The sequence below is a fragment of the Sceloporus occidentalis genome, unplaced genomic scaffold (assembly GCF_023333645.1).
Source record: "Sceloporus occidentalis isolate IW3139 unplaced genomic scaffold, rSceOcc1.0.p SCAF_3, whole genome shotgun sequence".
Lineage (NCBI taxonomy): Eukaryota > Metazoa > Chordata > Lepidosauria > Squamata > Phrynosomatidae > Sceloporus > Sceloporus occidentalis.
The window spans coordinates 156,033,856-156,046,957 of NW_028316983.1; the positions used below are offsets into that span (position 1 = coordinate 156,033,856).

Here is a 13,102-nt window from a genome sequence, read left to right on the forward strand (position 1 = left end):
TTAGGCTTTTAAAAAAAAAAAGAAAAAGAAATATATTGTTAGAAAAATCACATGGATCCAATATCCAACATAGTACTTCTGCAGATAGAACTACTTCTGTTAGCTTCTAGTTGGTGTCTTATTAAAGAAGCAGAAATACACTAGGATGCAACAGCAACTTTTCTATTTCTGGTAAGTACCTGGTTTTTGTGGAGCCACTCCCACTTGTAAGAGGAGCCATATGTTAGTGGTCAAACAGTATGTACCAGCATGTTTGCTTGTTATAGACAAGGAGTAATTCTCAGCACTTCTGGCTCTTTTTTGTGCACAGGCAACCAATGTGAAATGTGAGACCAAGCATGGAGTCTGCTCATTATAGTATTTCCCCTGTCACCATCCACTTACCCAGTACTCTAACTGAGAGGTAATCGCTATCAATGAGGCCTCTTTTACAATCAAAGCTTTGAGGTAATCATTGCTAATTTCAGCACTGCTTCACTGCTTTGGACTTAGTATATCACAAGATATACCGCCCTAGTGCAAATGCTCTGGCTCCCTTTCTCGCATGTTCATACCTGCCCAGGGTCATTGTACCACAGTTCCTCATGCAGGCGATCCGGGTGAGCCTTCTTGCGTTTAATTTCAGCAATGACATCAAAAACCTCTGAATCCGAACTGCTAGAACAGCTGTCATCATCCGATTCACAGTCAGAGTCACTGGAGCTCCCTATTACCAGAATGTCAATAAAAAGTTGCATTAAGACACTGATTCCCTCATTAAAAACCAACCCATTGGGAAACCTACTTGCTCCTTATACCACTTAGTTTCTGAACCTGTGGCTTTTCCCTCCAGAAGAACCCTAAGAAAAAACAACAGCAACACTCCCGAGGAGGGGGGGAACTAACAAAACTGTCCTGGAATTAAGTCTGAATATGAAAATATATATTTATAAACTATGATAAATCAAATACTGTATTTTCTGGCGTATAAGACTACTTTTTAACCCATGAAAATCTTCTCAAAAGCCGGGGGTCGTCTTATACGCCGGGGGTCATCTTATATGCCGGGTGTCGTCTTATAGGGCATGTAAGTTGCCGCATATGGTGGGGGGAGCTCAAAAAAGGCCGCAGGCACATCCCCGCCGTATGTGGCAATCGTATGAAAGCAGCTACTGCTCTGATAGTCTTGGAGACAGGGAGGGCTGGGCAGGCAGGGAGGGCTGACCAGTCCAAGCAGGCTTTGTATACAACAAGGTTTCCTGCTAAGTACCTGCATGTCATAAGCATCTGAATTAAAATTACCATATTGAAATCAAATCTGATGTTATTTTAATTTTTATTTGGTGTGCGTTGGAAGAGGGGTAGTCTTATATGGCGAGTATATCCCAAACTCTATATTTTAACTGGAAAAGTTGGGGGTCGTCTTATACGCCCAGTTGTCTTATATGCCAGAAAATACGGTAATTAACAATGTTAACATGGAGTAATGCAATATTGTAATAATAATTACTAAGTGCACATTTTGTGGAACAATAACAATTACAAACACTTTTTTTTGCAAACACATTCAAAGATTTAATATTATTACATAACATTAAAGTATCAGGGTGTAATCTGTGAAGTTTATAAAAAATTAAAACAGCAAACAATGACAATCAAGTAATCTCAAGAAAAAGTAATCTCATGAAAAACTGAGCCCAGGCGTTAGAGAACACCGATGGTAAATAAGTCCTTCTCAAAAGTAAATAGCTGTGAATGTAGGTGGCTTTGTTCCTGTCACTAGCGGTAGACAGCAATTCAGTGACTGGACCACAGCATGGAAACAGAAAAGGAAAATTATCATATATACTCAACTATAAGTTGACCTCATGTATAAATCAAGGGCAGATTTTGTGGCCAAACTGATGGATTTTGATATGACCCATGGATAAGGGTAAAACCTGGGGCGTATAACAAAGGATATAAAGGATAAAGCAAAGGAAAACAGTGCCAAAGAATGTGCAAAATTCTGGCAGGCTGCTTTTCCCCACAGCCTGCAAAAGCAATGCTGGACTTTGACAAGAAGCCAACTGAACCAAGGAGAAATCGTATGTTTGCAATGTGGTCCCTAGTGCCTCCTCTTTTCCTGAACCCTACTTGGACCTCTGGGATTTCTCTCTCCAGTTATGGTTGCAGTCTATACTGCAGAATTTTGAGCATAATTTTGCTTGCATGAGAGATTAGTGCTATGGTCCTATAGTTGCTGCAGTTTTTTGTGTCTCCTTTTTTGTGGATGGGGATTTATATTGATCATTTCCAATCTGTTGGCCACCGTTTTGTTTTCCATACCTGTTGACTTTTGCTGGTTAGCACTAGAATAGATTCTGTCAATGTGGATCACAGCAGTTTGATTAGAATATTGTCTGTTCCTAGTGATTTTTTTTAGTTTTTATTTTATTTTTTGCCATTTCTCTTAACGCAGGTCCCACTTCACTTTTTAGAATTTGGGCTTCATCTTCATATGGCTCTTTGTCCCATGTGTCCTTCATTTGACCATCTCTTTTATATAATTCTTCTGTGTATTACATCCAACATCTTTTTATTCCTTCTTGGTCTTGAATTATGTTATTTTTATTGTCATAGAGCATCCTGGTACTTGGTTTGAACTTTCTTTTGATTTACCGGATCGTGTGGAATAGGTCTCTTGTTTTTTCCTTTTTGTTGTTGCCTTCTATTTCTCTGCACTGGTCATTGTAGTAATTTTCTTTATCTTTCTGCACTAGCTGTTGTTCTGTTCCATTAATGGTTCTTAGTTTGTTCCTATCCCTTTTTTGTTTTGCTTCCCTTCCTTCCTTTATTGCTTAGTGTTTTATCTGTCATCCATGGTTTCTTCCCTTTCTTTTTTGGTCTTGAAAGCATCTTTCTGCAAACATCTTTTATTATGTCCCTGGCTTCAGGCCATAGTTCTTCTGGTTCTCCATCTATTATGCTAAGTCGTGCAAATCTGTTCCTTATATTGTCAATAAATTCTTTTAAGATATTGTTTAGACCATATTTTGACATGTAGACTGGTTTTGTTTTATTACTGAGTTTACCCATATTTTTGATATGAGTAATTCATGAGATCAGCGCCTGATCTAGTCTTGACTACCAGTATGGAGCTTTGCCATCTCTTACATCCAATTATATAATCTATTTGGTTTTTGCATTGGCTGTCTGGTGATGTCCATGTGTATAGCCTTATTTTTGGTTGTTTGAAAAATGTGTTAGCAATGAATAGGTTGCTGGCTTCACAAAAATCTATCAGACGCTCACCTGGTTTGTTTCTTTTACCAAATCTGAATTTTTCTGTTTTTGATTCTTCCTTGCTTCCTACTTTTGCATTCCAATCTCCAATAATCAGCTTAATGTCCTGTGTTGGTGTAGTATCAATTTCTTCCTGTGTATACTGAACCATCGGAAAGCAAAGATGTCACTATCACAGCCATCCATGAAAAAAGTTTGGTTTTGGAATATTTCAGATTTTGGAATTCCATGTAAGGGAGGCTCAGCGTGTACTTGTTCCTGGGATGTTCTGTTATTCTTGATACAGCACTTACCTACATCTTCATCCAGCTTGGTTTTAGGTGGCTCCCATGGTGGCCTGGCAGCTTTGGCCTTAGCCTGACGCTTTCCTAATTCCTCCTCAAATTTTTCATATAAATCTCTGAGTCGGCTTGTTCCAACGACTGTAGAATCTCCCTTGGAGTAACAAAGAAAAGAAAACTGTTAAGGGGATGTTGGAAGGATACATATCTTCTGAAAACATATACTTTCAGATGAACCTCAGAAGGTGGAAAAATAATAATACATGAATATCTATTGTGAAAAATGAAAGTAAACGTATAGGAGCTTATCTCAGATGGTAGACAAGAATGTGAGAAACTGTCATTTTTTTTCCATTTAGCCACAAGGGGAGTGAAATTTTACATTACATCTATTAACAATTAGCTAAGTAAGGACGTGATAAAAATTGTGACCCACATGGGTGGATGCTGCGGGTCACCAGCTTCCCATCTCTTTGCATATCCAAGGTAAATACTGGCAACACAGAATGCATTTCTTTGTAGGCAACAGCAAACAATGGAAGCATAGGCCTCCATGTGTTGTGATCATCACAAAGGCCCAATTGCAAAAGAATGTTTGGATGCCATTGTCCCTGTGTAAAATGGCAAGCTGTTAGTATCTTCCATTGTACATGTTATGGAAACGATTCTACTTCATTGCTTACTAGACAGAACTCATCTGGAGTTTTTATCAAACAGTTTGTAAACTCTAAAATCACTATAAATACCACCTAAACATCTGTCAAATTATACTTAACTACTTCAAATAATAATCATCATTATCAATAATCTGAGTCTAGAAATATTTTTATACCACAAGAAGCACAATTATGCTTAGTAACTAACATCCAAAGCCCATACAGTCAACCCTCTGTAGCCATGGATTCAACCAACCACAGTTCAAAAATATTTGCACACAAAAAATACCCAAACTAAACCTTGTTTTGCTGTTTTGCTATGCCATTGTACAGTATATAGTGGGGCTTGAGCACCCATGGATTTGGGTATCCACAGACGGTCCTGGAACCAAACCCTAGTGGATACCAAAGGTCAACTGTACTTGTTTACTCAAAGGTAAGCCCTGTTGAATTCAATGAAGTCTATTTCCAGAGTTATCATGGTGGGTATAACAGTGGAGCCCTTCCTTAAACATCTCTAAAGTGTGGGATGAAGACTGTAATCTTACTTTAAGTATTAAGTATATTTCTGAATGAACACATATAAGGTTATGCTAAAAATGATTGTGCTTACACTGTCAACTTTGTATATCCAGAGAGTTTAATCACTCCCCTAAATGAATACAAACTCCATAGTACAAAGTACCTAATTAAATTTTGGATAATCATCCAGACAGCATAAAAACGGCATTGATTTGTGAAAAAATATATATTTAAAGCAGCCAATCTGTAAGTATATGAATGATGTTAGAAATTTGGTTTAAAAATCAAAGATTTAAATTGGGACAATTTTCTTATTGTTTTCGCATTTTAAACATAAATCGTTAAACCAAATCACCATGACAACTCAGGCACACTGTCCTCTCTACCTCCAGTGTAAAGTCCCACATTCTACAAAAGGTGCTATTCTGACCCTTTGAAATAACCCTGAGTACATAAAGAGAAGCAACAGCAGATTAGTTTGGATCCTAAGACAGGAATAATTTAAGAGAGTTCAGATGGGAAAGTTTCCCCTCTCCCCTGAATGATATGACGGACCACAGAGGAAGGAAACAATCCCTCAAAATCAGGCAGGTATCCACTTAATTTGGAGCAACTTTCCCTTCCTGCACCTGCCCTCTGAGCTACATTGTTCAGGAGGCAGCCCTCCACCCTCAGAAGAAGGTATATGCCATAAACCTTATGGGAAGCATAAGCAGACACAGGAAACTTTTTTCTGTAAACTTCTTGAGTTTGTTCACCTCAGGAGCCAAGGCACTGGTTGCCAGAATAAGTACATACCACTTGATCCATGGGATCATTTGAATAGTAGCTTTCTGAGTGGGTGCAACGAACCCACACAGGTTTCAGCAGGTCTTCATCCTCATCTACGTGCTTCTCAAAGGCAGCTTCTTCTGGCTCCTTGTCCTTGATGGAGGTGTAATTCTTCTCCCTAGTGGCATTTTCTGACCACCGCTCTCTCTCATCTTCCCAGCGAGGTCTCTTCCGGTCTTGGCTGGGAGATCGACTGCACAGAAACAAAAGGGAACAGATGTCTGCCTTTTATAGCTCAGCCAGACCCAATTCACACTGGGTCAGCAGCTCTCACATTCTTGAACACAATTTTCATATACGAACCTTTGGAAAAGCATGGCTGAACATTTGAATTGCTAAAGCTACAGCACCTGAGGAGAACGAAATATCCTAGCTATGAAGCCTGAACAGGGCCAGTCTTTAACCATTAAGCAGGATGTGGAAACCACCCAAAGCAGCAGATGTTGAGGAGCAAGCAGCTTCTCAAGTGCAACCTTCCAGCTGTTTCTCTCTGTTAAAGGACAGAGTCATGTGTGTCAGACAGATTGTCTTTTGCCCCCAAAACTAGCTTGGTTTCTATAGGAGGACCCTACAGTACTTGGATAGGAGACAGCCAACCAATACCAGGTGCTATAGGCTACAATTCAGAAGGAACTGGTCAAACTACCTCTGAGTATTCCTTGCCTAAGAAAAACCTATGAAATTCATAAGGTTATCATAGGTTGAAAGGTGACTCGAAGGCACATGCATGCACATACACTCACTCACTCACTCACTCACTCACTCACTCACTCACTCTCACACACACACATCATTGCCAGCACTGAATCAAGATTCGTCTTCCAGTCTAACTGTATGTGAAAACGGGAAGCATATATTGTCTTCCAGCCCAGGCATCATCATCACCATAATTATTTACATTTTGTGAAAACATTTAAAATGACTTCATTGAAAATGCAAAATACAAACAAGAAGCAGGGACAAACGTGGGTTTGTAGACATCTGTACCAAATCCATGTTTGCCAGCAGACAACATGGAGGAAAAACCATAACAGCTTTTATTTACTAGAAAAAGAAGCAGAAATAGTGGAAGAAAGTAAATTTATTTGCACAGGACTCTTAGCAATTAAAGAGAAAATAAGTTCTATTAGGTCAGATCAGTGATTCTGAAAATGAACGGTATGCTCCCCCTGGGGTTGGTGGAAGGATCCAGGGGGGTAATGAGGGAAGAGTGGGGCAGTAAGGAGGTAGTGAGGGGAAAAGGGGGCAGTGGGGGCCTTCAGTCACAGCACGGGTGTGCAGGAAAGACAAGGGGAACCAGTGGTCTTTAGGACCATAGTGGAGATGAGGATTACATTAATAATTAATTAATTAATTTGTTTTATTTATATACCGCTATTCCAAAGATCATAGCGGTGAACAGCAAGTAAGCTAATTAGCAAGTAAGCTAATTTGCCCCCAACAGTCTGGGTACTCATTTTAGCGACCTTGGAAGGATGCAAGCCTGAGTCGAGCTTGGGCCCTTTTGCTGGTCTTGAACTCGCAACCTTGTGGTTTTGAGTGAATGGCTGCAGTACAGGCATTTAACCACTGCGCCACCAGGGCTCCTAAACATTAAACTTCTTTTCAGGGTCCCCAGAAAACTACCACACAGCCTCACTGATCATTTTGAGTGGTGATGTCTCCCACTCTTAATCTGCCCATGTGAGTTCCCTCCCTCACCAGCATCTTTCGCTAGTAGTGACAATTGACAAAATTGTAAGAAACATGGGCACAGGACATCACTTCTGTGGCTCAGAACATCACCATTTTGGGACAGACTGGAACAAAGAGCTAGAGCACATAGTGGAGGGGGAGAAGTGGGGGCAAAAAGGAGTTTTCAAATTTGGAACTTTGCTTAGGTTTTGTGAACTTTGCTGGGACTTGTCTGACAGGTTGGAGTTTCACTGCTTCTTCTGCTTTCTTTCATCAGATTGGCTGAGAGAAGAGGTAGCAGAACACCAGTTTCCAGTCCAGAGCATGTAGCCTTTGCAAACCCCCTACACATACACCAACTGTGCCTTTCTCTGCCCCAGTGAAGGGTTGAGAGTCCCTCCTCTCTAGGGAGAAGCTTCTTCCTTGCACCTGGTCACCCTGGGAGCAGCAACTGATCAGCTGCCTGAGCAGCAGTTAAGAGGCCTCTTCTCTGCACTGGCCTTTGCTGCAAGGCTGGCACAAGCAAGAGGCTTCTTGGTCATTGCTCAGTTAGCTGCTTGGTTGCTGCTCCCAAGGTGACTGGGTACAAAGGGACCAGAGACCAAGATTGCTTGTTTTGAATTTGCAGTTAAAAAGGTGAAGGTAAAGTTTTCCCCTCATCTCCGTTACTAAGCCAAGGGAACCGGTATTGTCAGACATGATTCTGTGGTCATGTGACCAGCATGACTACTCAGAGGACAGTAGACCTAATATCAAAAAATATGTGCCAGGGGCGAGGAGCACTAGAGTTGCTGTCCAAAAGGAAAGGGAGCAGTACCCCCCAAAAGTTTAGGGACCACTGGGTCAGATAGTCTTGCAAAACTCTTCCTTCTATTTATGATTCTTGTCAGGTCAAAAGCCAATGTGAACCTCCAAATGTTGTTGGACTGCAACTCTCATTAGCTCTCACCACTCGCTAGGCCAGCTAGAGCAGTTTGGAGCTGTAGTCTAAAAACCGCCACACATCTAATCCAGTGAGAGGGATGTAAGTAAACCAAAACAAAAAATTTCCCAGTCAAGGATTTCATCTTACCTTCCAGTCCTCTTGTGATCTTTTCTATAGGACCTCTCTGTAGATGGAGACTGTTGGGGATCGCGGTGACGATGTCTTTCCCTTTGTCGGTCCCTTCAAATGAGGGGAGGGGGTAAATAAAATATTTAAGTTACATTTCATAGTGTAAAAATGTGGGTTTTAAGAAACAGAAAGAAGCAATCAAATATATTGCCAACAGCAGGGGTAAAATAAAGACTCTCTCCTCTGCACATGCCACAGTAGGGCTAACACAGACAATGAAATTCCTAGATCCTTATTTATTTAACTTCCCCACTGAAAGGCACCACATATTTCCAGTCAGTGTGCCCAGCAGCTGAGCCCAGGTGCCTTCATATGTGTGCCAGGATGGCATCTTGGAAGCAGTGGCGGCTGGTGATGAACCCTATTCCCAAAAATAAGTTCATCACCATGGGACAGCTCCTTTCAAGTTCAGCCTAAAGCCTAGAGCAGATTCACCACCCAACTGACATGGAAGTCTCCAGCCTCTACTGCAGGGAAGAGGAGGGAATGGCAGTTTTATTTTCTGTTGTGCTGTAGGGTCACCACTGCAGGAAACTAGCAGGTAATATTTCAACTGCCAACAAGGAAAGCTTGACTCTTGAGGATAAATGTGGTGAATTACTACTGCAATTCCAGAGTGTGTGTAACTGAGTGTAGCAATGAGTGCAAAATGAAATCTGTGGATGATTTTATTTATTTATTTATTTATTTATTTATTTATTTATATCCCGCTCTTTTCCCAGGACTGGGACTCAGAGCGGCTTCACAGCAATTAAAAAACAAACAAACAAACAAAAAGTACAATTAAAACATTTTAAAAATAAATAGATAAATGACATGCATTAAACAGAATGATTAAACTAGTCCAACATTCCTGCCTGTTCTTATAGTGATTCCTTAAATGCCTGTTTGAACAGGTAGGTCTTCACCTGCCGTCAGAAAGCCATCAAGGAGGGAGCCGTTCTTATCTCCCTGGGCAGGGAGTTCCAGAGTCTAGGGGCAGCCACTGAGAAGGCCCTCTCTTGTGTCCCCACCAAACGTGTTTGTGAAGGTGTTGGGATGGAGAGAAGGGCTTCTCCAGAGGATCTCAGAGTCCGGGCAGGTTCATACCAGGAGAAACGGTCTGCCAAATAATGTGGACCTGAGCCATGTAGGGCTTTGTAGGATATAACCAGTACCTTGAATTGTGCCCGGGAACGAACTGGCAGCCAATGAAGTTGTTTCAACAGGGGAGCTGTATGGGCTCTGTAATCGGCGCCTATTAACAGCCTGGCAGCAGCTCTTTGAACCAGTTGAATTTTCCGAATACTTTTCAAAGGCAGTCCCATGTAGAGCCCATTACAGTAGTCCAAACGGGATGTAACCAAGGCATGTACCACCGTGGCCAGATCTGGCTTCTCAAGGAACAGGTGCAGTTGGCGCACAAGTTTTAAATGTGCGAAAGCACTCCTGGTCACAGCAGAGACCTGGGCCTCCAAGTTTGAAGCTGAGTCCAAGATTACCCCCAAACTGCGAACTTGTGTCTTCAGGGGGAGTGTGACCCCATCTAACACAGGCTGGATCCCTATTCCCCGATCTGCCTTCCGACTGACCAGGAGCACCTCTGTCTTGTCTGGATTAAGTTTCAACTTGTTTGCTCTCATCCAGTCCATTACTGAAGACAGGCACTGGTTTAGAACCAGGACTGCTTCCTTGGATTGAGGTGGGAAGGAGTAGTAGAGTTGAGTGTCATCTGCATATTGATGACATCGCACCCCAAAACTCCGGACAGCCTCTCCCAGTGGTTTTATGTATATGTGAAACAGCATAGGGGACAACACAGAACCTTGAGGGACCCCACAGGTCAATGGCCAGGTAGTCGAACAGGAGTCCCCCAGCACCACCTTCTGAGTTTGCCCCTCCAGGAAGGAACAGAGCCACTGTAGAACAGTACCTCCAAGCCCCATCCCAGAGAGGCGGTTTAGAAGGATACCATGATCGATGGTATCAAAAGCTGCTGTGAGGTCCAGAAGAACCAACAGGGACACATTCCCTCTGTCCAGTTCCCTGCGTAGGTCATCCACCAAGGCGATCAAGGCTGTCTCTGTTCCATAGCCAGGTCTGAAACCAGATTGAAATGGATCTAGATAATCCGTTTCATCCAGAAACTCCTGGAGTTGGGAAGCCACCAGATGTTCCAGAACCTTGCCCAGAAATGGTAGGTTAGACACTGGCCAATAGTTATTCATTATTGTGGGATCCAATTATGACTTTTTTAACAGAGGCCTCACAACAGCCTCCTTTAGGCAGGATGGAATTCTGCCTTGTTGTAGGGAGGCATTGATTACTTATTTTACCCACTCAGTCAGTCCCCCTCTGGCCTGTTTAATAAGCCAAGAAGGACAAGGGTCCAAGACACATGTGGTAGCTCTTATCTTTCCAAGGATTCTGTCTACATCATCAGGCTGCACAAGTTGAAAAGTATCCATTAACATTGGACCGGTAGGAGCCAACGTAACATCCACTGACATTGTATTAACAACAGGAATATCTTATGTAGGAACAGTAAAAACAAGGTGATAAACCAGACGTATGGTCTGCTCAACAGTCTGGGAATTGCAAAAGAAGCATGAACAGAAAGACAGCTTTCCTAGTTCTGCTTCACTGTGCATCATCACTCTTTTTATGTTAAGAGCTATGTTATAATTGGGTCCAGCTATGCTACATTTCCCAGAGCTGAAAGACTGCCAGTCCTTTCCTGACCTCAAGAAAGACATGACCATCATGTGTAATTCTCAAATCAAGTATCTGCCAAAGAAATCAAGGCAAAATTAACTTCACTAACTTACCCCAAATTATTTTTTCTGATGACAGTAGTCTAACCCTGCCATGTATTGTCACCCTGAGCTCATCTGGAGCACATGTGTGGTCCTTCAGATATTGTTGGACTGCAGCTCCTATCATTTCTCACTGCTGACAATGCTGGCTAAGACTGAGGAGAGTTGCATTTCACCAACATCTGGAGGCATGTTCTCCATCCCTCATCGGGAGAAAAGGCAGAGTATTGTGGTGGCAGAATCAAGCCAGCTTTACCTGTACCATTCATAACTCCTATGGCGGGGTGGGGTCCGTCCTCTCACGTAATCCGACCTGTGCCGACTGCTGTCTTGCCGTCGCCTGTCCGGGCTCCTCCCTCGATCCCGCCGGTCGCTGTGGCTGGTTGAACGGTGCCGATCCCCGTGGCCGTGGCTATGGTCCCGGTGGCGATGTTCATCATAGTGCTTTGTCCTCTCCGGAGACCTCCGTTCAGGCTTTTCCACCTGATACTGACTTGGGTGCCGGAAATTACTGCCACTGTTCCCGCTGTTGTTAGCGTTCCCGCTGTTGCTCTGGTAAGCGTTTGTGTTGTGTTGGTAACTACTGAAATTGGGAGGGGGGAAGGTCTGCTGGGAATAGGCGGGAGAGTACATGGGCTGATAATTTACCGGTTGAGGCATTATTGGTGGTGGCACAGGATGCGGTAAGGATGGAGGCGGCATCATATAAGGAAATGTGTTTTGCCCTGCCACATTTGCTGTGCCACCGAGGGAGGGAGGGTTAGCAGGATTTGGGACAGGAGGTGGAGCTGGGGGGAAGCAAGGCGGGAGTGGGAATGTCTGCCTCATTTGGTGACCTGAAAAAGGTGGCCTCAGAGGACATTGGGTGACAGTACTCTGCGGCGACGGAGGGATGGGAGGCGGATACGGGACAAAATCTGGCCTAGGCGGTACGTAGGTGGCAGCCTGAGGATTCACATAGGTAGAAGGGGTCGCATTTTGCTGGTCGTATTGATACTGCACCGGAGATTGCTGGGGATGGAGCTGCCTCAAGTTCTGGGGGCGAAAGGGTTGCATTGACGGTCTTAGGGCAGTACCTCCTCGGCCCCGGGGACACCCTCTCCCAGAATGGAAAGACATTGTGGATCTTGAAGGGGAAGAAAACAATAAAGGAATAAAAAGTAAAATATATATTTAGAGGTACATTCAAACTGCTTTTAATTTAAGTTGTGCTTTAATTGTGCAGCTTTGAAAACTTTTTACTCATGTATGTTTTTCAATCAGTTGTAAGACAGAGAGAGGGAATACAAGTCAAATGAATACTACATTAAATACATTGCAGATGTGATAAGCATGCGCTGTTCCCTTGTCACACGCCAGTTAGGTCTTTTATTTCAAGTTACTAGACAAACATAGGCTTCTTAGTTAGAGGGCCACTTGATGGCTCCTGTGGCAACCACTTTAGCCACATCACTTTAGCCCTGCCTTCCATGTTTTGAAAAGGAGATCAAGAGCCAGTTAACCTCTGCTTCAGTTCCAAAACACACTGCAGGAATAATCCATTTTGAGACCACTCAGTGCTAGGGAATCCTGGGAGTTGTAGTTTACTGCCGCACCAGAGCTCTCTCTGACAGAGGAGGCTCAATGTCTCACTAACACTACAGTTCCCAGGATTCCATAGCCACGAGCCAGACAAAGAGCTAAAGCGCTGCCAAACCGGCTTGTCTCCCCAGTGTGGATGCAGCCCCAGAGCGGAAGAGGTGGCTTGGCTTTCCTTCTTACCGAGAAGGAGGGCTCCTTCAAGCCTGGCATCAGGGCACCGGCGGAGCTGGACCAGATCTGGGAGGGAAAAAGCACCGCCGGAAGAGGAAAAGAGGAGGAAGGAGGAGGAGGCCTATAGGAACGGAAGCCCCGGCCATGGCTCTGCCTTTGATTGATTCCCCCATCGAGGCTTGGAGAGGGAACAACTGCAACGGAAGGCAGAGA

At 43.3% G+C, this 13,102-nt stretch overlaps 1 protein-coding gene across 3 annotated transcripts in view; it reads right to left on the minus strand.

Annotated features, from left to right (window-relative positions):
- Positions 1-13,061, minus strand: part of DROSHA (drosha ribonuclease III) — a 118,341-nt gene extending 105,280 nt beyond the window's left edge. For all 3 annotated transcript variants that reach the window (XR_016280552.1, XM_089516589.1, XM_089516591.1), the window contains exons 1-6: positions 12,899-13,061; positions 11,394-12,263; positions 8,301-8,393; positions 5,522-5,747; positions 3,558-3,699; positions 555-706 (exon numbers count right to left, since the gene is read on the minus strand). Coding sequence is in view for 2 of the 3 variants with exons in the window: in XM_089516589.1 (XP_089372715.1) it covers positions 555-706; positions 3,558-3,699; positions 5,522-5,747; positions 8,301-8,393; positions 11,394-12,256 (1,476 nt within the window). In the remaining variant the exon portion in view is untranslated. The remainder of the gene's footprint in view (positions 1-554; positions 707-3,557; positions 3,700-5,521; positions 5,748-8,300; positions 8,394-11,393; positions 12,264-12,898) is intronic.
- Between the last annotated feature and the right edge of the window lie 41 nt (positions 13,062-13,102).